The 24,181-nt window shown below is 35.7% G+C and overlaps 2 protein-coding genes across 4 annotated transcripts; both read right to left on the reverse strand.

Moving 5' to 3' along the window:
• Positions 1-688: 688 nt before the first annotated feature.
• rbpja (recombination signal binding protein for immunoglobulin kappa J region a) lies at positions 689-9,478 on the reverse strand. Of its 3 annotated transcripts, none has more exons than XM_079858932.1 (11): positions 9,398-9,478; positions 8,557-8,595; positions 8,365-8,460; positions 6,890-7,055; positions 6,618-6,792; positions 6,394-6,531; positions 6,080-6,192; positions 5,733-5,873; positions 5,263-5,418; positions 4,985-5,088; positions 689-4,320 (listed from the first exon to the last, which is right to left on the reverse strand). In XM_079858932.1, exons 1-11 carry the CDS (start codon positions 9,415-9,417, stop codon positions 3,978-3,980), a joined length of 1,491 nt encoding a protein of 496 aa, XP_079715058.1. In that variant the 5' UTR covers positions 9,418-9,478; the 3' UTR covers positions 689-3,977. The 3 variants fall into 3 exon arrangements, with proteins under 3 accessions (XP_079715058.1, XP_079715059.1, XP_079715060.1); XM_079858933.1 differs by having other exon boundaries at positions 9,234-9,398; XM_079858934.1 differs by lacking the exons at positions 8,557-8,595; positions 9,398-9,478 and adding an exon at positions 7,139-7,412 and having other exon boundaries at positions 8,365-8,440.
• Positions 9,479-15,876: 6,398 nt separating this feature from the next.
• slc34a2a (solute carrier family 34 member 2a) lies at positions 15,877-22,477 on the reverse strand. The gene is made up of 12 exons (XM_079856175.1): positions 22,257-22,477; positions 22,054-22,164; positions 21,129-21,257; positions 20,237-20,380; positions 19,805-19,916; positions 18,848-19,043; positions 18,525-18,620; positions 18,332-18,419; positions 18,056-18,223; positions 17,818-17,934; positions 17,020-17,144; positions 15,877-16,928 (listed from the first exon to the last, which is right to left on the reverse strand). The coding sequence occupies exons 1-12, from the start codon at positions 22,315-22,317 to the stop codon at positions 16,374-16,376; spliced, it is 1,902 nt and encodes a 633-aa protein (XP_079712301.1). The 5' UTR covers positions 22,318-22,477; the 3' UTR covers positions 15,877-16,373.
• Positions 22,478-24,181: the final 1,704 nt, after the last annotated feature.

Consider the following 24,181-nt stretch of genomic DNA (forward strand, 5'->3'; position numbering starts at 1 on the left):
CTGTAGGACAGTGGTACCTATCCCTGGTCCCGCAGTACCCCACATTTCGGATATCTCTCTTATCTGACACACGAATCTAAGGTCTTAAGTCCACTTTTTTATGCCCTTCCCTTGCTACCTTCCCTCCATCTTGATCACTCGGATGTACGTCATTGCTTATGTTGTGTCCACTACTGGCAGAACCCTTGCAATGGGATACCCAAAGCCCTTGATCAGTTGAATCTGCTATGTTGCTATGCTGTAGTGATTTATCTCAGTATAACTCTTCTAAACTGCTGAATTGGCCTAACTTAACTTACAGCTGTAAACAACTTTTCCCTCCATTGTTTGAATTATGTAAAGTGTGTGGGTAAATTAAGTGTAGTTTTGCATTGTTGTCTATGGATCTGCTTGAAGTGTAAACCCGCTCCCTCGATCAAAATAAACTTCCCTTGTCCACTTGAAGTTGAACGCACTTCAAAATGGAAGTGCTTAGGGAAGTTCGTGAGCGGAGTGGAGTTAAATGCAGCCTTGGAATCTTTACTAACAAGCTGATGAGCTGCATCAGTTATGTTTGATTAGGGCGATGTTTAAACTGTGCAGTGCGTGTAATGGCATGAGTGTGAGGAAACTGTCCGATTTTTGACAGTGGAAACACAGTGGTCAGTCACATGACAGTATTGCAATCTTCGTACCACACTTCCTTGATGGTTTTGTATTATACACTCAATTTAGCGCAGTAAACACAAAAATAAATGAACAACTTGACACTTTTTGAATCTATTACAGTGTTTAGTGATCCATTCCAAAAGCAATAGATACACTGGCCCTTTAGGAGTTAGACAGCACCAATACAGTTCAAATCTGCTAGAGAGCATGCACTCAAAACCAGAATGGCTGGTAGCCATTTGGCAAAGGCTGGTAACTTTCAAAATGTAAAACAATCCATTGAAATGGTTGAGAAGAAAAATTCTCAACCTTTTTTTTTTTTTTACAGACAAAACCGACAAAGATAACAGTGATCTAATACACTAGTTTCTGCTCAATGTAAGCACAGTGGCACATGTGACAGGCAACTAACTTATGTGATAGTGATAATGAAAGTCAACATGGTTAGTCTTGAAATTAACCATTCAGATCCTCTGATTCGAACACTCTGGAAGACAGCGGGATACAAGACAAAAAAATAACACTGAAGACATACATGGAAAGGTTGTGGTACTTTCACAATTTGACCTTTAGATTTGGCAGTTTCCGTTTCGGCACTTCCACGTGATGATATGGTTTAACATTCTTCCCTGATTGAGGAATTGAATGAAATAGCTCACAATAGATACAAGTTAATGGCTTTGCAAGAACTACTGGGTTTTGGCTTTTATTTCTCAAGGCCTGACAGTTTAAAAACCAGGCCTGAAAAAAAGAGATGTTAAAAAAAAAAAAAAGTGACACACAAAAGACTTTTCATAGTAATTTTCCCTCAATCATGGAAGAAATTTTGAAATTTTAACATAACCATTATTATAATTTCATACCATTATACAATAAAAAATTATATAAAATGATCAATATAATTTTTAGACAAACTCATATATTAATATTAGCCATGGAAGAAACTGATAAATTAAAAACCAAAACCATTGAGGAACTACTTCTGTTCCTATATAAATCCCAAACAGTAACAAAATGCAGTCCATACCGACTGAAAGCAAATTCCAGACCACACTTTTTCTTGGGTGTCTCTTCCTCTCTGTTGAAACGATGCACATAGACTTGGGGTGGGTATTTAAACAGGACAACAAAACAAGAAACAAAAGATGCACAGAAAGCAGACTTGAGATGACTTTTTTCTGTGACATTGAAAAAGGTGTAAAAAAAAAAAACAATCATGCCCTTTTTACAAAAGAGCATAATTTGTAGTGTAATATCTTACCACCAGATCCAGTAATTAAGCAGTAGTGGTTTAAGGCCTCATTTTTAGACAACTACTACAGAAGAGAACATTTGGTACTAAACATTTAAAAAAAAAAAAAAAAATTTAAAATGATGTGGCATTGTCAATTTAATAGGAGTCATTTTTTATGTACATTAAGGCCGTGTCACTTCTGCGGTTTCATAAATCGAAACATATGAAAGGTAGGATGAGATTCTGCTGTCTGTACCCTACAAACCAAACATCTTCACGCAGCAATGCGATAAGTGCTTTTTACGGTTATTTCCATTCAGCTTCACACCGATACGCTAGTTGACTACAAGCAAAGACAAACTAGTCAATTAGTGAGGATGACTAGTTTATCTAGATTTTTAGTACAACCACCATACACATTTAAAAAATCCATTTGAGCATCCCAGAAGGAGTGTTGTTTTTAACTAAATGTCACATTTAATTAAAAAGTGTTTAACTACATAAATTAAAAACTGTTCCGATTGTGCTCCATCTAGCCGTTTTCAAACACAAGAGTGCACCTTATGTATACTCCCAAGAAAAACGTTGTTTCAGGGTAAGGTGAACGAGAAACCACAATTACAAGGCTTCTACAAGACCAATTAGTCAACTAGTCAGTCAGGTAAACCACTAATTGGCTGGTTCTGAAAAGAAGTCATTTTGCACATGCCTTTCTAGAAGCACCGAGAGAGTCCAAATTTTCATTCATTCCTAGACAAAAACAGACAGGGCTACTTGTAACTGTACTTAAAGAATCCCCACAATCCCTTCTCTATATGGTTTAACCACATGACAACAAAGCAGCAATTTTCCTACACACTGATTTTAGTATGATACTAACAATAATCATGACACTGAAAGCATGAATCATATGCAAACGAGACCGGTACAGTCCTTCCCTACCACAGGATTTGAATAAACCAATTAATTCGAATTGCTGACCCCCAAACAAAGCAACAAAAGGATTTTGTGCGCTTATGTTCAACTAAAGATAATCCATTTGGTGTGGGATATTTTTATGTTGGCAGTTTGAACATCTATAGCCAATGAAAAAGGGCCAGATCAATGGCTGTGTGTATTTGTTGAGTATGATATGGCACATAAGGCCTACCAGCAAAATCGGTTAAAGCTTTTGTGTTAAAGACGTCATATGAGAAAAGTTTAACAAAGCAGAAGAGTCACCTTCTCCCAAATACGCAAAAAATGGCATCAATATTACACCTCAGTTTAGTGGAGAAGAAAAAAAAAAACACTAATTTACATGACAAAATATTACAAAAGAGACAAGGGTCTGGTGAAACTCCAGAAGACTTAAGGCATTTGCCAAGACGAGTAAAGGCAGCTATAAGTTCAGGCTTTCAAAACACATGAACCTCTTCCTTCTGAGCCCAAATGCTCATAAGAAATATACAAAACTATTTGGTAACAAAAGTTTACTATATGTTATAAAACTTAAAAAGGTGAAAAATGTACCTTAGCTAAAGCTTATAAAATTATATATCAATAAAAATAATAATAATAATAATAATAATATTCCTTGGTCCGTAAAAACTATATTACTATGATAACTTTTCTTCCAAGCCTGGCGAAACAGTGCATTAAGCCCTTTAGTAGAAAACAACATCTCGCAAAGCCATTTCCGTCCTGCACTTACTTAGAAAAGGCTTTGTTTTGAAGAGGTGTTTTTTTTGTTTGTTTGTGTTGTTTTTTTTTTGACTGATTGTTTTTTTGTTTTCATGTAAGGCTATGCATTGATCCTGTGGCATCTTGATCCACGGCACACATCACTTCTGTTGCCACTTCCTCTGACATGAGGAAACAGATTTAACAAGAACCACAACAAAGAGAGAGAAAAGAAAAGAGATGCCTTCATTTGTTTTGTCCAGTCTTTGAGTGAAGTCTTGTCTCTCCTTTGCTTCTCTCTCTGTGGCACCATTATCCGTTTTTGTGATCAGTATCCCATGAATCTACGCAGGAAGTCTACAAACTGATGAATCAACATCTCTCACAAAGGTTCACTTACTCGCACACGCAAACGCGCACCAAGATTCCCAGGTTAGGAGACGGACATAGCCGAGGAAGAGGAAGATGAAGACACACTCCCTGCAGCGTATCCGGCCTGGCTGTCGACAGCTGACTGCAGCAGTAGGCTGGAGGATGAAGAGGATGAAGATGGTGAGGTGGAGGAGATGCTGTTGGCCCGCAGTATGGCTCCCGCGGCGCTGCAGTGAGGACGCGGTCCCGGCTCCGGCGTGTAGGTAAATGTCAAAGCCGTGGAGTAGATGATGCCGTCATTACGGACCAAAGTCACAGGAACCTGCACCGGCTGCCGAACCCAACGCCACCCCTCACGGAAAGCAGAGATGTCAGGAACCACGCAGAGCACACTTTCGCCACACCTGCAGGAAACGGGACATGTACGTATGAATTACTGACAATTATGTACAGTATTCTTAATATATTTGCCAATATGCACCACGCAGTCTCACAGGAAAACAAAAGGAGATGTATATTACAGGGTATCTGTAAAGTTTTTAAAATCAAATTTAAGACCTAAATATTGACCTAAATTAATACCTTATGCATCAGATTATTTTACGTAATTAAACTGGCTGAGGCTCACATTCAATGAGGACAGTATTATACTGCTTATCAGTGAAACAGACTAACTGCAAGTTTATGTATATGTTAAGTATATGTTTTATTCAATATGTACAGACGTATTGAAATTTGTTTATGTATGTGGATCAATACTTATGAATTAAAGGTCAAACGATATTTGCTGATACAATAATAATGGGTTTAAAGAAATAAACAGATTATTGTGCTGATACTAGTAAAACCTACACATTGAATATGTTCTTAAGGCCCTGATATACTCGGAGCAAAGCTCATTTTCATTCTTTGCTTAGAGGTGAACAGAAGTGCTATTATAATGCTAATCCTCCTATTACACCTCAAGGACAGCATGAATCCAACTCAATTATGGCAGTCCTGATTTAACGGTAAATAGTTTGTTATTTGCTGAACTGTACAGCACTGTGATTGGTGTGTTGGTTTCACCTGTACATAGTGTCTGCCTCCACATCTCCGAACCAGACTCTGAGGTTAGGTGTGAAGTTCTGTCCTGTCAGTTCCAGCATGGCAACATCTCCTCCTCCATTCAGCTAGAACATTCAGGGTTCAAGGTTACTAGATAACATGACAGATTTGCCATGCTCTTTTAATATAAAACAACTAATGTAATGAAGCCATTAAGGTTACCGGTACGTGTTGATATTATAAAAACATCTGGAATTGCTCATAGCACCTTTAAAGCACTGATTGTGACTGTGTATTACCTGTAAACTCTCAACAACAGGCACTGGTGTGACAGGTGAGGGTACAGGGCCCATGCCCTCATAGAAAGTGTACTCTGCTTTGTCTGTGCTGATGATTGTCCATGACGCCCCATCGTTGATCATTTCTTTGTTTGTTTCTTTGGGACAGGGTGTGGCCTGTGATTAGTTCAGTGAAAAGAAAAATATTTTAATTGTTTACCATAAAAAAAAGGATCATAGAGCCTCAAAACGTTTAGACGGATCATAGAGCCTCAAAACGTTTAGACTAATGTTGAGAAGAGGAAGTTTTATTTAGATTGCAATTCTAAAACAGATGTAATGTTTTCGATTATAGTGCATTATTTCACATCCAAGCAACAAAAACATTATTAAAAAAAAAAAAAAAAAATCATCAAGCAAGTCTAAAAAGATTGAGTTAAAGATTTTGAAACTATATGAATCTAATAAAGTTTCTGTAACAATGGACTGACCTGGAACTGAATTATCCTCTCCTGTGACAGGCAGAGGTACATCCTCTCTGTATCTTTAAGGTAGAAGGCACATTTATGTAGTTGGGACACAGGATCGTCGGCATCCATTAGTGCTGTCTGCTTGTCCACTTTACGAATAACCTACACACAAACACGCAACATTTCACCTTCTAAAAAATACTTGCAATGTACACAGCATTACACAAACATATTTGCACAAAGAAATTATATGACATCAATTCAGTGACACAACTATACATAATTCCATGATTGAATAGGACACACTTTCTTGGCCCAGCCCTTTTAATCATTAATGATCATGAACAATAAAGTGGATAACAGCTCACCAATCGTGGTAGAGCCATGCCTGTCACAGAGCACACCAGCTTCACCGTCTGACCGTAATGGATGTAACCGTCTCTGACTGTAAACTCTTCTCCCTCTGACTCATCATCATCCACTGAAATTAAAAATTACACATTACCAATTCATAATTAACAAACAAGAAAAACTGCAGGTCTTAAAATTAAAAGACAGATAACTTTCACACATTCTTTCACTAGACATAATGAACTTTGCAACTAGGGCTCAATATCAAGCCTTGTTGCCATTTTTAATATAGTATATTGTGTTTAATAGACACTTGTGGTGAATGACTCACATAGGTGAATGTAGAAGGCTCCCCACTGTTGTGAACTAGCATGAAAGTTTCCCCCTTCCACGTGAAGGTACCGCGTACTGACAGTCTGAGACCGCAAGCGGTTGAAGAGAGCCACCTTCGTCCCAGAAGCTATGCATACTAGGAGCAATTAAAAAAAATGAGCTGAGTAAAAATTATGATCAAATCTCATTTAGTGACATAAATGAGAAATTCTGTTGACTCACGGTCTGCATTCTTCAATGACTGCTTCTTTTTGGAAGGTTTGGAGATGACCTTGATTCGTTTGCTGAGGAAGACACCGATATCTGCGCTATTCCCGTAAAACATTTTCACTGACAGCATGAAGTGCTTCCGTTTGTCCGAGTCAGAAATGTACAAAGTTTTTGCTGTGCAAAAATTCTGCAGAAGAAAAGCACAAGGATAATGACGACAGGATGAAATTATTTTAAAGAGCAGTTACAATATATGCATTGCAATAATAAAATCCATAAAGCACCTTGCCCTCCAAGTTGAGCTGCTGCATTTCTTGTTCACTGTTTCCAATGCCGATGAAAGCACAAGGCTGAGACTCTTGCTCCGAGCAGCCCTCTCTCTCCATCTGTTCCTTCTTTTTCTTCCAGCCACAACCCATAAGGTACACGCATGGTGGAGGACAGAAGAATCTAACAGAATCCAAGAGAGTTTGAACTGATTAAAGAACAATTCACTTCTCATAAGAAATCTGATTTTACATAACTCTCCCTACCTTACTTTACATTTAATGTGCAGACGTTATGCATTAAAGGTGCCGTAAGTGACTGTTGAAAAGTGGATCGGACCGAGCACCAAAACACGCTTGTAGCCAATCAGCAATAAGTGGCGTATGCACTCGTGATGGGGGAGGAGAGAGAGCTCAGTGCACAAGACAGACATTAGCAGAACCTTCGCTTGTTTGTTCATTTGCATTATTATTATTAAAAGCCTGTATCGTCTAAACCTCCTCCACCGCCCGTTTCAAGCATCGGTCTCCCAAAGTGTGCCTGAAAAGTGAGAAAACATATTCCGAATATATGTTTTTTCTTTTGGTTTCCCTTTTAGTGATAGCTATAACCCTTAAGGCCCGTTCACACCAAGGACGATAACTATAAAGATAACGATAAAGATATAATTCTAAAAATCGTTCTCCATATTAAAGAATAACAGAGTTCACACCACAACTATAACGATAAAGATATGAGGAATGATATCATTGGGATCACTTTCAGAAAGATTTTTTTCCAGCTGTCGAACGATAAAACACTGACAGCCAATCAGAATCCACTCTAATTTAAAGGTCTCGCGCATTTAAAATGGATCTGGATCATCCGCGCCCGCGCGTGCTTAGAATAAAAAGACCGTTATCGGTCATTGGTGTAGACGCATATATAGTTATCTTTATCGTTATCTTTATAGTTATCGTGCTTGGTGTGAACGGGCCTTTAGTCTTGTCACATTTGTAATATTTAAGTTACTTGGACTATCGTGTTATGTGGAGAGCTGTTCATGACAAGTGGATTTGTTTTTTGGGATGGAAGGTATGACTTAGAGTAGAGGAGATAAATAACAATTAGACACTCAACCTGCATTATACTAGTAACACAAATTGCTTTTACTTATTGATGACATCATATTCCTCGGGCATAGTGTGTACGTGAATGTGGGGACAGAGGCATTGAGATAGGGGTGTGATATACCCAAAGGGATCACACCCCTATATCGATGGGTGTGTTTGTTTTGGTCATTTCAAATATCAACAGGGTTTACCAGAAATTGCTTACTGCACCTTTAACTGGACCTGACCAAAACTTAATTTAGTCAACATGAATAATGGGCACTGATTTATCACTCACAATAAGACCAGAAATGTGTATTAAACTTAATGTTTACTTACTTTACAGTCTAAGACGCAACAGCTAATCATATATATGTTTACAGCTGCAACTTATCACTCACCTTTTTTCATTGCCATAGGATTTCTGTGCGACTTTTGCATGCAATATGAGCACTGTCTGATCTCCTCTCTCCTTCAAGTAGTTACGCATCGCCTCTCTGAAAAACCACACAATACAATAGAAAAGTGTATTTAAGTTGTAGTTTCCTAATGCATTTGATAAACTTAACACATGGACTTCACGGTGCATTTACCTTGTTAAACGCTTTGGCTGAGGGAGCTCCCCAAACTTCCTACAAAACAAAATACAACACAGTTAAGACACAATTCAAACATCACTTATTATTTAACGTGACTCTACCAAACAATGTTGGCAAACAAAGCTGCCATAGCCTAGTGATCTGCCTACCAAGACAGCATCTTTGGCAAGATAAACAAGTTTAAACGTGTAAAAGATGCCCACTAGGTTTTGAGAGACAGACAAAATAAAACTAAAAATTAAAAGAAACACTAGCATTTTAAATATCAGTGACGGGATACTACAAATACACACTTTTTAAGCTAAAAGTAGTTTAACTGAAAAGTCTGACATGAATCAAAGACAAAAATTGTGAATCCCCCTGAAAGCTCCAAATCTCTGTTATGGACTTACTAGACTGGCTAACATCTGCTAACCTCTCTCTCTCTGTGTCTCTCTCTCTCTCTCTCTCTCTTGTAGACCAACTCACAAGTTGGCTCAATTTGTATACATGTATTTTTTAAGCTTAAACTATGTTAAAGTTCCAAAAGACGCAGTCAATACAACCTTACTGTGTTTACAGTTACATATTAGCTCTCCGTAACATTCAGTGTTTACGGAAAACTGCCGCAAATCTATCAGCTAACTAAAAGCTAAGCGGCTAACTGAATAAAAGAGACCATCGTTGAAAACCTCAAAAATCAGACAAAAGTACGCTGAACCGGGGAACCAGCGCAGAAACACACGACCAGGGGTGTAGATAAATAAACCAAAGCAAGTTATCTTGACTAGACGGGCAAAACTTATTTTAGCTGTTACTTTTCCATGCCCCGTCCGTTAATAATTTCGCTGCTTACCCTGTCACAACAGGCGCCATCTTCACCAACTCTCTCTAATAACGCCAACAATCGCGAGATTTCCCCCGCTCCGCACCACATTGCAACAGACTGCTTTTAGACGAGGGGGGAGGGGCACTGTGAGAAATAAAGCAGGAAGGTGGGGGGGGGGGGTCTCACAGGCGTGGGAAAGTTCTGAAGTCACGCGAGATTTCCAGGTCGCTTATTATGGGAGCGGATGAGAGAGCGATCCTTGTCATCGCGAGAGTAAGTTGCGGACGGCTGCCAGCCAAACGCGTGTGAAAGTTCTCACGATGGGAAGACAGACCGCACCTTTTAAGCGCGGGCCGTGAGAAAAAGATTTCTGGAAGGAAGGAAGCCCGGGGACTGGTGCACCGACACCAGGAAATAATGAGTTGACGTGGATCAGTTAAAAAGGATGTTGTTAGTAAAAAAATAAGAGAATAATAGTTTAAGAATAGTTCAATTGCATACGTTCCAGGAATTATTATGAAAACACACTTATACATTACAAACCAACACATTATATGTGGTGAAATGAATACAATGGATCTGCAAAACCCACTTAACTGTTTTCATATCACCAGATGGCAGTATTGCTTCAATGTGGGAATGCTGCTGCTATGCTATACACGTGTTAAAATGAGCATAAGTCGATGGCTGAGAAAAGATCAAACAATGTTTAAACAACAGGACAACATATTCCAAATACTAGAGCACACAACAATAAAAGTGCCAGAAGTAGGTAGGTTCATATTTAAGTGGCTTTAATTTGTAATACTATACACACTCGCAAAAATGAACGAAATAATAAAGTGTTTTATTAATTTCCCTTTCACATAACCCCCTTTCATTACTTAACAAACTGAGATTTTTTTAAATATCTTTATATGTAATTTTTTTTTTTTTTTTTTTTTTTTTTTTTTGTATCAATAACATGGTTTGAAATCAGAAGGTATTTGATCTACACATGGAGCAAGCCATGATCATCTTTGGCCCTTGTACAAGGCACTTAACCTCATCTTGATTTAGGACACTATTGCTAATGTTCTTCATTAAATGAACAACAATAAATTTTAGAGTTCATGAAGTCTTGGGGTACATTTTAATCAAGCGTGTGGGTATTAAATTTTATAGAAAAATTTGATCAAGATAATAACAATGGCACTACCTGGTACCAGTGTGCCGGAATACAATTCAGAGAACTGCCCCTTAATAGCATTATATAGGTATTTAACCCTTAAGTTGTGAAATTGCTATTACACTAAAAGATCAAAGGTTTAAGGACAGATAGTCCTAGTTTAGTAACACGATCTCTTGGATCATTTGACATTAAGATTACTCGCTTGCCTTGCCTTTTTATCGTTTCATTCTCTCAAATACTGATGGTTCAGATATATATATATATATATATATATATATATATCTATATATATATATATATATATATATATATATATATATATATATATATATATATATAAACATTTTAATAATATATTTGAGGTTCCTGGATTAAAAAAAAGTATCAGGACACTTAACTCACATTTAAAATGATAAAAATGATATATGTATATATATATATATATATATATTGCTTTATAAACTGGTTACGATAAGTATCCATAGTTTGAGACGTATTAAGAGATTCTGGTTTACGCTGATACTGTAATTGTACAATGCAGATTCGGATTTGAATGTTTTAAGAAATAACAAGCTCTCTGTTTATCTTAATTTTTTCATGATGTCAATCGAGGTTCCCAAGGAGTACAAGTGAACAGGCAGCAACAAAAATGGCTGAGATCGAAATCTCGTACATTACTAATTGTCCTTAAAGGCTTTACTCTCAGGGAAGGCCCTGCAATTGTTTTATTGTCTAAATCTCTTTAGGTATTAGTCAACAAATTGGCAATTTATCAAATTTTGAGGTCAAAAGGTATGTTTACTGTTAGCTAAACATGCAGTAGGTTGAATATTGTTTTATGTAGATTAAAAGTAAATTGATTTAAATAAAATGTGATTGTTAAAATAAATTAAAGATTACTATATGAATACTATATAAGAATACTATATGAATAAAAGAATAATAAAGATTTTAAAATTGTTAAACAACAGTCAATTAAAATTCCAAGAAGTTATCATATTTAATCATTAGTGAACTTTTATTATTGAGGAAAGCACAAATGACACAGCAGGGTAGTACTTGGTAATCTCTATAAATATTGCTGATAGACACCAATGCTGGATAACATGTCCAACCATAAAGATAATACGGCCAAAAAGGGCAAAGCAGCTCCCCCTCACCTAGCATCTTCCTTCTTCTCTGACTTTACTTTACTCCAGTTATTATCAATTTATTCCCAACTTTAACAACCTCCTTCACCTTCTACAATTTCATTTCATTCTATAGAAGGTCCTTAAATAGCAGTGTGCCATAAACGCCTTGATAAAGGATGAAACGGGCAACAGACAAAGCTTGAGTTGATGACCTCAAATCCATCCCCTGGTCATAAAAATACTGGTACATCATGAGTTTTTCCGATAGAAGCAGCTGAGAAGCGACTGATAATGAGACTCCGAGAAGAAGAATCATTAACTATGATAGAGGAAGCGATAATATTGAGGGGAATGTAATCAGGAACACAAATCAGCAAACGAGGGATGACGAGGACAATAGGATTTGCTGAGGTTAAAAAAAGGATGATATTTATTTTATAGACCAAAAAAATCACATCTGATCAGTTTTTATTAATCAACTTTAATTTGAAAAGTAGTTCATTATTATTAATTATTAGTATGTAATTTAGTTCAAAAAGCAGAATTCTGTTTTCTAGCTTCCAGCACATAAATCTTGCTTTCAAGAGGTGATGATAATGCTAACTTTCATTATATCAGAGATGTCGGTTCAGTAATCGCTATGACGGAGTTCATTCAGTGAAGTTAAGTCTTTTTGAATGATTCCAGCTTGGGCTGGGAAAAGATTAATCGTGATTAATCACATCCAAAATAAAAGTTTGTGTTTACATAATATATGTGTGTATGTGTAATTATATAGCCTAAATACATACACATGCATGTATATATTTAATATATTTAAAAATGTGTTATTTATATAAAATATATTCATAAAGTCTTTGGGTACATTTTAATCAAGCGTGTGGGTATTACATTTTATAGAAAAATTTGATTATATGGAAATATACTTGATCAAAATTTGATCAAGATAATAACAATGGCACTACCTGGTACCAGTATGTGCCGGAATACAATTCAGAGAACTGCCCCTTAATAGCATTATATAGGCATTTAACCCTTAAGTTGTGAAATTGCTATTACACTAAAAGATCAAAGGTTTAAGGACAGATAGTCCTAGTTTAGTAACACGATCTCTTGGATCATTTGACATTAAGATTACTCGCTTACCTGCCTTTTAATCGTTTCATTCTCTCAAATACTGATGGTTCATATATATATATATATATATATATATATATATATATATATATATATATATATATATATATATATATATATATATATTTGAGGTTCCTGGATCAAAAAAATTTATCAGGACACTTAACTCACATTTAAAATAATAAAAATTATTAGGGCTGTCAAACGATTAATCGCGATTAATCGCATCCAAAATAAAAGTTTGTTTTGACATAATATATGTGTGTGTACGGTATATAATTATTTTCTATATATACTGTAAATACACACACATGCATGTATATATTTAAGAAATATTTGCATGTATATACTGTGTATATATATTTATATTATATATAATTTATATTATATATAAATATTTTATATATAAATAACACATTTTTCTTAAATATATATGCATGTGTGTGTATTTATATATAGAAAATAATTATACTCCATACACACACATATATTATGTAAACACAAACTTTTATTTTGGATGCGATTAATCGCGATTAATCGTTTGACAGCCCTAAAAATTATATATATATATATTGCTTTATATACTGGTTACGATAAGTATCCATAGTTTGAGACGTATTAAGAGATTCTGGTTTACGCTGATACTGTAATTGTACAATGCAGATTCGGATTTTAATGTTTTAAGAAATAACAAGCTCTCTGTTTATCTTAATTTTTTCATGATGTCAATCGAGGTTCCCAAGGAGTACAAGTGAACAAGCAGCAACAAAAATGGCTGAGATCGAAATCTCGTACATTACTAATTGTCCTTAAAGGCTTTACTCTCAGGGAAGGCCCTGCAATTGTTTTATTGTCTAAATCTCTTTAGGTATTAGTCAACAAATTGGCAATTTATCAAATTTTGAGGTCAAAAGGTATGTTTACTGTTTTTCTAAACATACATTAGGTTGAATATTGTTTTATGTACAGTGGGGAGAACAAGTATTTGATACACTGCCGATTTTGCAGGTTTTCCTACTTACAAAGGATGTAGAGGTCTGTAATTTTTATCATAGGTACTCTTCAACTGTGAGAGACAGAATCTAAAACAAAAATCCAGAAAATCACATTGTATGATTTTTAAATAATTAATAGAATAAGAATTAAGAATACTATATGAAAAGAATATCTATAAAAGAATAATAAAGATTTTTAAATTGTTAAACAACAATACATATATATATATATACAGTATATACATGCAAATATTTCTTAATTATGTACACTGCATGTGTGTGTATTTATATATACAAAATAACTATACACAGAACACACACATATAATGTAAACACAAACTTTCATTTTGGATGCGATTAATCGCGATTAATCTTTTCACTGTTTGTAAAACAGACCACACATGGTTTAATAGTATATGTTTGTGACTCACTACCATCATGCAGTCTAAAAAATACAAGTTTATTGGCATTTATAGTACCATGAAGAACCTTTAACATCCATGGAACCTTTACATTGCACAAAAGGTTCTTTACAGTTTAAAAATGTTCTTTAGATTTTTAAGCTGTGTTTCACACTAAGACAAACACGGTTCTTTTAAGGATGGTTCACTGAAAGGTTCTTTGGGGAACTAAAAATTGCATCGCTTTGAAAATTCCCTTTTGGAACTGGCTGTGGTGTATTTATGTTTGTTTTTGTGAACAAGAGAGCAAGAGAACAAGTATGCATTGTGACTTTGTGTAGTGTTCAGAAAAAGACTCAATTCATAGATAAAGTTTCTTCCTGTGACGTTGGTTGAATGATAGGAGGAAGCAGGATCCACATGCAGCAAACTTTATTTAATAAACCTAAAACTAGACAAACTCAGACTCGGGAAACAGGACACAGGAACCAAACAGCCAACATACAATAACAAGAACTCACAAAGACTGAGACTAGACACAGGGCTTAAATACATAGGCAAACAAGCTAACAAGGGGGCGTGGTTAATCAGAAACACCTGGGGAGACTAATCAACATAACGGGGAACTGCTAAACACAGGACAAGACAGAGGAACACAGACATGAATCATTACACTTCCACATATACATAATTTTTTGATCAATGAGAGAAGTAATCACAGTTGTATAAATCAACTGTAATCTGAACATGGGTGCTTGAAACCATTTGGAGGGATGAACTCAGTTAATTTTTAGATTCTGAATACTTAATGTTATTACACTGTAAAAAAAAAAAAAAAAATATATATATATATATATATATATATATATATATATGATTTGTTATCACGTTTTTTCTTTTGTCAAATTAACTTAGATCATTTATGTGGTTCAGATAACATAATATTTTGTTAATTCATTTCTGTATTAACAAAAATTTTTAATTCCATTAACTTAAAATTGTAAGGCAACCAGGTCACTTCCTTTTTTTTTAAGTTAAACCAACAATATTTTTTTTACAGTGTACATGGCAGGTCCAGACAAGACTAATGTTTGAGCCCTGATTATTTGACCCTGAAACCCCCAAGAAACTAAACTATAAAATCCAAATATACAGGTCACATATTTCAGAAATATACATATTTTTTAAATTGTGTTGTGTACATTGTAAAAGTTTAGTGTGAATTTACAGTATTTTTCTAGCTATTAGATACTTTCAAAGAAAAAAATATTTGATGTTGTGTACACTTTTAAAATGTTAGTGTGGTTTGCAGTATATTCATTTCTTCTAGTATACTTTCACAGTAAGTTTTTACAATAGTAGTTCTACAATTCATCACAGTTAAATTACAGTAGTTAAACCGGCTTCAAAGCGAAGGAGCAGAAAATGATAAAGACATTGTCCTGTAGAATCATAATGAATGAGCTGTCAACAATAACAACATTAATTCCTCCTTGTTTATAAAATATTATATTATTCATGTACTGTACAGTTAAAATTTGCACTTTGCAGTACTGTTCAGTAACTTATAGACTACATTATGATCAGACTTAAAAGTCAATCTTTTCCTATGTAACACAGTGAAAAGTTATGTTTTGTTACACTAATACAATTATGAATACAGTAATTTACTGCAAAATATTGTAAATATTGTTTACTGTTTAATATTGTAAAATCATGGCAATATTTTACAGTATACAAAGGCCCATGTTAAATAAAGTTTACATAAATAAAAGGAAAAGGAAATGGAGAATAATGCAGAGTTGAACTCTGATTTAAAACAGATTTTACAGTAGACTTTGTTTGTGTGAAAGCTGGCATTTATTTCCAACTAGAGGTATTAAAAATAAATGTATGCATTTTATGCTGACACAAGTAAAATAACAATCACAAAATCTCACAGTGTAACATAAGATTATTTAACAATAGCATTTACAATTTCCTGTACAAAATAGCATCTTTGTATAAAAATGTCAATATAAGAAGTAAAATAAATGGTGAAATTAAATATACTGGTTTTCTCTTTATCCTTGCTGTTCATCAAGTCCACTGATTTAACCTACTGTCAACTGTCCAGTTTGAGTTGGATATGTTTAGTAATGATAACCCATAATGCTCTGTTAAACTCTATAAAGAGGTTGCCTTGAGGATTTCACAATTGTCTGATGTTTTCTTGGCCTCCTTGATCGCATCAGTCATTGTCGGATTATCATACAATTCTATTCCATGATCCATATTGTCATGATTTGCCTTCTCTTCATCTTCCTCCGTAACATTGCAGCACTTGCAGCAACAGCAGCAGCGAGCGGCAATTACGGAAACCACTCTATCCCATGGTTCAAGAGAGTGGGCCCATAGAGGGAGGAAGTTCCACGACCGGAGAGCGGAAGGAAGCCACTGAGGTTTGTGGTTCTGTAGAATATTAACAATGATAGCGAAGATCAGAACGGCCACTATGGGAACGAGAACCCCCACAAGGACCTGCCAACCAGCCAAAGAAAGGCCGAAGACAGATAGAGGTAAAGCGAAGAAGCAGAAGATGATGTAAAAGCCCGAAAACCAACGGTACTCGGCTGATATTTCACCGAGAGCCTTTGCCATTCGAATGGGGAAACGTGTGAAAGGGATTGGATACCACAGCAAAATCCCGGAGATGTTGAAGAAGAGATGAACCAAGGCGATCTAATGGAGAGAAGAATTACACCATGAAGTTATGGACTGGGTGTATGAGTGATTGTGATTATGCTTGAATATATTTGCATGTCATGCTAACCTGTAATGCATTTTCAAGTGTTTCCCCTGGACTAGCCATGGCGGCTAATATTGCAGTAGTAGTGGTTCCAATATTGGATCCCAGGGAAAGAGGATATACCCTTTCAATTTTTATAACACCAATACCTGAAATAAATAAAAAACTTTTAAGTGTCACTTTACACACACGTCAACTTCCAACAGCTAGGCTTTACTAGTTCTGGTTGTTAAATAGTAAAATATGCTCAAATGTTCTTTGAAAAAAGCAAGCAAATTGATTTCGCATTAATTTACAGCAAGATAAGTAAACAAAAAGAGGGAATACAGAACAGAACATATACTGTCTTAAAGCTAAAAATTAGGGCATTGTGTATTCACCCTCATGTCATTCCAAATCGTTATGACTTACTTTTCATGCAATTGTAATAAACTTTTAGGACATTTGCAGCTTAAAAGCTTCAAAACATTTATGCAAAACTAAAAGCAGCCCTTATGACTTATATATTTATAGTCTTCTGAAGGGGAGGAACAGACTAATATTTAAGTTATGTTCTCTTTGGCACATTCATGAGAGTTGCAACGCCCAGTTCATGAACATGAATGAATAACTCTTATAAATCATTCTCTCAAATCTTTTCATTGAATCAGTTGATCTGGTTTACAAAACAAATTTGAGTGATTCGTTCACCAATTAGACTGATTCAGTCAGGTATGGGTGAGTGAGTAAATAATGCCAGACTTTGAACAACATTGCATCACTGACTAAATAGATCATAATACCTTAATAAAAGATTAAGAATAGATAGATGGCTGTACTGACCGACAAGAGGAGTTATAGCCGAGGTAAAGACAGAACTGCTCTGGACAATAAAGGTCATTCCTGCTCCAACCAGAATTGCAATATATCCAGTCAGCCATGCAAATGGAAATGGAAAATCTGTGCATAGAAACAATAAATAAAATATATCAGTTGATTCTTTTTTTCTTTTTGTCTTATTTTAACAGGAGTTAACTTCTAAATCTGCTCTCTGGTTCTTATGTATCTCAAGGACACTGACCAGTGTTCATTATCTTCTTGATGACAACAGCAACCTGGCCCTTGAGCATCGAGTTGAGCAGTTTCACAATCAAAATGAGACAAGTGCACAGGATGAGCAGAGAACAAGCCAGTAGAATCAGACCCGCCGCCAGGTCAGAGAGGTTTGTGTTCACAAAGATGTGATTGCCTGTTTGAATAGAGAGAGAGACCACAGATGAGCGAGTGTCTGCTTGTTTCTGTATAGCGCTGTAGTCTGTATTTGTCTTGTGACAATGGGTGTCAATTTCAAACTCACATTTTTTTATGTTTATAATTTCTGTAACATTTTTTAATTCCCAACAAGGATAGTCACTGCAATTTGATGCTGTCACATTCTGGAGAGTCTAGAAACAAACAACATCAGACAAATCAGAAAACCCCAGTCTTATGTCAAAATAATTTGGCTTTTTTTTTTTTATCTGGCACATTGCATCGGATAGAAAAATTACCATGTTTGAGGCTGTCTGGCACCAGACCTTGATGAGAGATTTGTTTTTGGCTTCAGGGTCTCCAGTGGCAATGCCGCTTATCACAGACTCATCCAGCTGAAAATGAAAATCATTAATTATTATTGATTATGCTTCTAATCTCCTGTATATTTAAGATGACTGTCTCTCTCTCTCTCTTAGTGAACAACAACCCTTGTAACTTTGTACTGTACATAAGGGCAATATAAGGTGTGCGTGGGGTAATTCACTCTCTTCTTGTCCTCATTAATGTTAGCTTCTTTCAACATACCGACAGAACTCATCCCACACACACTCTTACATACCTCAATGATAGACTGGGTGAGAGGGTCAGTGATAACATTCAGAAGGGCTGGTGCATTTTCTCCACTCTGGATATTAAATGAGCTCACAATAAGGCTTGTGAGTCTCACCAGGTAACCTGAGGCAATTTCCAATGGCAACAGCACCAGGACAGAAAGCCAGTTAAAGAAGTCGTGCACGGTGGCTCCCGCAAATGCCCTGGACACAGAAAAGGGTCACATATCATTAATACCTTTCTGTCAATGACAGAAGTTTCATTTTTGGGTGAACTGTTCCTTTAAGTGAATTTCTCTCTGAAAAATGAAATCAGTTCCTGCTTCATGTAATGTTCTATCCAGTCATGATACAATAAGTCAAGTCAAGTCACCTTTAGCGCTTTATACAATAGATTGTTTCAAAGCAGCGTCACAATAAAAATAACAGAATCAATCATGCAAACGTCATCAAATATGAGACTAATTCTGCTTGTAAAGCAGCTCTGAAAAGACAACAGTGTCGTCACTGATTTCAAGTCAGTTCACTGTTGATTTAGTTCAGTTCATTAACTGTGTAAAGATCATCAGAAATGTGTTAAATTCAACTATAGGCAGTCAGTTTAATTCATTTTAATAACAGTGCCAATGTTATAAAATGAATCAATTATGAAACCAAGTCAATTCAGCTATAAACCAGCTCTGCAGAAGACAATAGTGTCATCATCCAGCTCAATTCAGTTCAAGTTTTTATTCCCCATCCAATAGTGTAACTGGAGTCAAATCGATAATGCAATATTACTAAATATTAAGTGTCTTTTAAACCCCAACTAAGCAAGCCAAAGCAACAGACAGTGGCAAAGAACCCCAACTCTAAAAAGACTCAGCTCAGGTCAGTTCAGGGTTGATTCAGTTCAGTTCAATAACTGTGTGAAGGCCATCAATTATTAAACAATTATGAACTTTACATTAATGCCTTATTCTTACCTGCGGAACATGTTCCTGTCGCCAACTTGTGTCATGGCTACAACAGTGTTTGTGACTGATGTGCCAATGTTGGTCCCCATAATAATAGGAACAGCAGTTGAGACCTCCAGCACTGTTGAAAAGTAGTTTATATGTATTTATTTAAAGTGGGATTTACTTACATCAAGATTTGAAAATCTGAAATCCTGATTCAGGTCAATTCGATTCAATTCTGTTCAAAGATTTTGCATTTATGGACTAAAAGAAAGGACCATTTAAAATTTGAATGGTTTCTACTGACAATATACAGTAAGTAACTGTGAAAATCTCTATACGCAATGAAATCAATTATGAAGTTGCAATGAACTTTCATTTTTTAGACTGATGCATTCATTTTTTACATTCCTTATCAGTGATGTCAAGTCATCAGTATTAGTATGATGTGATACTCACATCCAGAAGAGACCATGCTGACCACAATAGATGAGGAGGTGCTGGAGCTCTGGACTAGGAGAGTTACTAGCATCCCAATTACCAGGCCTGCCAAAGGGTTTGAGAGCACTTTATTCTCCTGGAAGATGTCCCCTGCTGCTTTTCCTGAGAAAACACACATCCTTGTTATGCATAACAAGTTTGGTAACTTTGTAGTCTTAAAAAATTGTCCACTTAAAACCAGTAAGGTTGACTTAGCCTGATGCCATGGTTTAAGAAACCTTTTTTTTTTTTTTTTTAGAAAGCCACCTGTGTGCTCATTTAAAGGGTTAGTCCACCCAAAAATGCAGACTGTCATCATTTCAACCTCATGTCGTTCCAAACCTTTATGAATCTTTCTTCTGTGGAACATAAAAGAAGATATTTTGAAGAATGTTGCTAGTGTAACGGACGTAGGCCAGTAAGATCTGTGCGTGTAAACCTCACTTCCCTGGCCTCAAGCGACTGATGCTAGCATCTGAGGCGTCCTTCTCAGGGTGTCCGCCTCCCATGCCGACAACCCCGGTTCAAATCCTGCTCTGAGCGGGACTGGTTACACTAACCCAACAGTTTTGGTTCCCATTGACCCCTGATGTATTTTTGTCCACACAATGTCAATGAGATTAAAATTGTTTGGTTACCAACACATCAAGTCCCACAGAAGAAAGAAAAATTTGGAACAACAGGAGGTGAGATAATGATGCCAGAATTCTCATTTTTGGATGGACTTTGTCCTTTAGAGAACCACGAAACCAGTGCACTGTTATGAATAAAATGCATCATCAATATGAAACCTATAGACAGCAATAAAGAGCATTCTTCACTTAATCTAAGAACCATTGAAAACTGTATTGTGTATTTCTGTTGAGTTTACCTCCAACAAGCTGGAAAGCTGAGCTGAGGACGTCCAGCGAGCAAACAAACATGTAGAGCAAACCAAGCAACACAATAAATTTTGCTACTGTGGTTAGAACTCTCAGGATCTTCCTTTTAGTGTCCAGATCTAGACAATTTACAGACAGAAAACATTATGTAAAGCCTGATATATCAAATAATAGTCGGTAAAATCAAATTTTTTTTAACAAAATGTTTTTTAAAAATCTAAAAATAAAAAGGTTATGGCTCATAGTGATAATATATTCGAGAGAAAAAAACGTGAAATGTCCAGTGGGTGGCGCTAAAAGCGTATAGTAGATGAACGTGAATATGGCAACGTTTTATTACGCCTCTAGTGTTCATTTCTGTTAGAAACTGCAGTGATACGTATTGGTACGTATTTTTGCGTTTTGCAAAAAATGAATTTGGTGCAGTTGCTGATATATTATATGGCCACAAATTAATATGGAATTCTGATGTAAATGAATGGATTTTTGTATAACAGACTGCTTAAATACACATTGTTCCTCAAAGGCCTGATGTATCATATTTGACACTCATATTTTAACATGCTTTTTAATGACGTATGGATAATAAAGACAACCTAAGTCGCTTCAGTCCAGTCAGTGTGTATCTTGAAATATTAATAACAATATAAAAGTTTACATAAAAATCAGTAACGATTTCACAGGAAAAAGACGTGTAGCCTACCACTACTGAAGGTTGACATTTTTATAATTATGCTAAAATGCCTTTTTTGCTAGCATGCAGAAGATTTTACAACAGGTTTTGACCATGTTGATAGTTTAAAGGCCTTAAAAATGATATACGATGCAGTATAGGCTTCATAAAAAAAAAATAAAAAAAATGTGTATAGTAGCTTTTGGTAAGGTCAGTGAAAATCAACCTAACATTCAGCATACCTGCCCATTTAACCCCTGTGTCCTGCAACTCTGCCATGTCCCAGGGATCATCCTCAATCAGAGCTGCTGTGGAGAGAGCAGGGGCCATGGAGAGAGACTTCTTTCGGGGAACTAAGGGAACATGTGAAGGAAAGAGAGAGAAACTTTTTAAAATGAGGTTTGTTTAGATTTACGATTTATATTCAGATGTTCACTGTTCATACCGTCAAGTGTTTCTGTTGGCTTCCCCTCAGATTCATCCTCTTGCTTTGGTAGCGGTGCCATTGTCTGTGAAATATAAATATCAATTCCGTCGCTGTTTTATTGATGCCTTTTCAGTTTTATGAACTAAATATAGTTTGCAATCGCTTGCGGCATCTTCTCTGTAAAAGTTAATGTTATCTAAGAATGCCATTTTCACAATGCTCACAGTGATACTCCAGTCAGGATCTATAAAGATAAAAGGGTGTTTTACTGTGTTTATGAAATTGTTTTATTGGTGTGGAAAAAATAAGATATGATATGAAAGATAAAAATGTACTATTTATTAAGATTTCTGTCATTGATTTCTATCGTATTTCTATAAATTATTCATTATAAGAATCAAGGACAAAAAATGATCTGACTGTCAAAATTCAAGCTTCACATTTCAGGTTGGACACTTTTTGCCAGTGAGATGACTGGGAAAAGGTGTCCCAATCATCCTGAATTCACCCTATTTGGTTTTTGTAAGTAAATGGACACAACAACACACAGGGCTTCTCAATAATCAGAGCTTCCTCGATTGATCAAACTCACATGGTTTTATATTGATTTCTGTACTGTGCCAAACAATTTCCGCACTGGCTTCAGCACTGACAATGAACAGAATGTGAATGACTATGTGCATGGCTCATCTTATGTTATTGGCTATATGCAAAAATTAAAAGAATGTTAAAATATTAGTGTAAATGGTACAACATCTTTTGGATGTTGTTGTTTTAAAGCTTTTAAAGAATGGTACAACTATTTGGCTGGAATAATAGAAAGTGTTAGATTAAATAATGCAGTGTCACAAAAGGTAAGTGTGTTAACATAGAATCAATAATAAGAGCTATGATATAATTCAATGACAATAGATGATTTGAATTAATAGATCATTTATGTATTATAAAGCATTTATTAATCTTAGTTAATTTCAACATTTACTAAAACATTATTAAAATCAAAAGTTGTATCTATTAATTTTTGTAATGGAGTTAACTTGAACTAACAATGAAAGTCATATTTTTATGAACTATTAACTATCACATTAAAACATATTGTTAGTTAATATCATTAAGTTAATGCATTAACCAACGTTAACTAATGCGACCTTATTGTAAAGTGTCACCACATATATATTACTTGAAATGTTTTTAAAAATATCATTTAATATCGGCATTTTCACAAAGCACTCACCTGATGGTGTAGTTTCTCAAAGCTAAAGCTGTCCAAACACTTCCGAATCTTTCAGCCGCGTGCGTGGTTATGTTCAGCCCACTTCACCTGCCTGAGTTCAATACGTGACTTATCTATGGTCTGAACCGTGTTCCTTCTCTACCTGTCTCACCTGAAGCCAGTGCACAGGTAGTTACTTGTAGACCATAACTGACAAAACTATAGCCATGAACACAAGCACTTGAAGGAGACCACTCGATGAGACACACGTGTCCAGGTGATCTGTTTCAGTTCTGCTGTTGTTCAGAGTGGCTCTGTCCAACAACCTCTCATTTATAAATGCCCAGCAGAGCCTTTAGGATTCCCCTGTACAAGGTTTACCACGTCAGTGATAACACTCTGGGTAGGGGGGTCTGTGTGTGTGTGTGTGTGTGTGTGTGTGTGTGTGTGTGTGTGTGTGTGTGTGTGTGTGTGTGTGTGTGTGTGTGTGTGTCCATTTATGCACATGGTTCAAAGTGTCCACATGTGGCATCAGCTAATGACTGCGAAGGAGTCATTATGCGAAATGTTTGGGATATGAAACAGAAAACATTCTGCATTTTCAAAAAACATCACACACACACACACACGCACACACACACATAGCTATCCCTTTAAAACTAAAATCATTCAAAAAACATTTTTGTTACTGAAATAAAATAAAATATAAAGAAAATACATTTCATTTAAA

This window comes from Squalius cephalus (genome assembly GCF_949319135.1).
Source record: "Squalius cephalus genome assembly, chromosome: 2".
In the NCBI taxonomy this organism is placed as follows: Eukaryota; Metazoa; Chordata; class Actinopteri; order Cypriniformes; family Leuciscidae; genus Squalius; species Squalius cephalus.

Bases quoted from the DNA above. Each gene is read 5' to 3' on its own strand.
- rbpja (XM_079858932.1), bottom strand. From the start codon at position 9,417: ATGGCGCCTGTTGTGACAGG. The intron at 7,056-8,364 runs GTGAGTGATAAG...GGATTCTGTTAG, and splicing joins TCCTATGGCAATGAAAAAAG to ATTCTTCTGTCCTCCACCAT. The intron at 6,193-6,393 runs GTGAGTCATTCA...TTTTAATTTCAG, and splicing joins AGCCTTCTACATTCACCTAT to TGGATGATGATGAGTCAGAG.
- slc34a2a (XM_079856175.1), bottom strand. From the start codon at position 22,317: ATGGCACCGCTACCAAAGCAAGAGGATGAATCTGAGGGGAAGCCAACA. The intron at 19,917-20,236 runs GTGAGTATCACA...ACTTTTCAACAG, and splicing joins CAGCATGGTCTCTTCTGGAT to TGCTGGAGGTCTCAACTGCT. The intron at 17,145-17,817 runs GTCAGTACAGCC...TATTTATTTCAG, and splicing joins GGCTATAACTCCTCTTGTCG to GTATTGGTGTTATAAAAATT.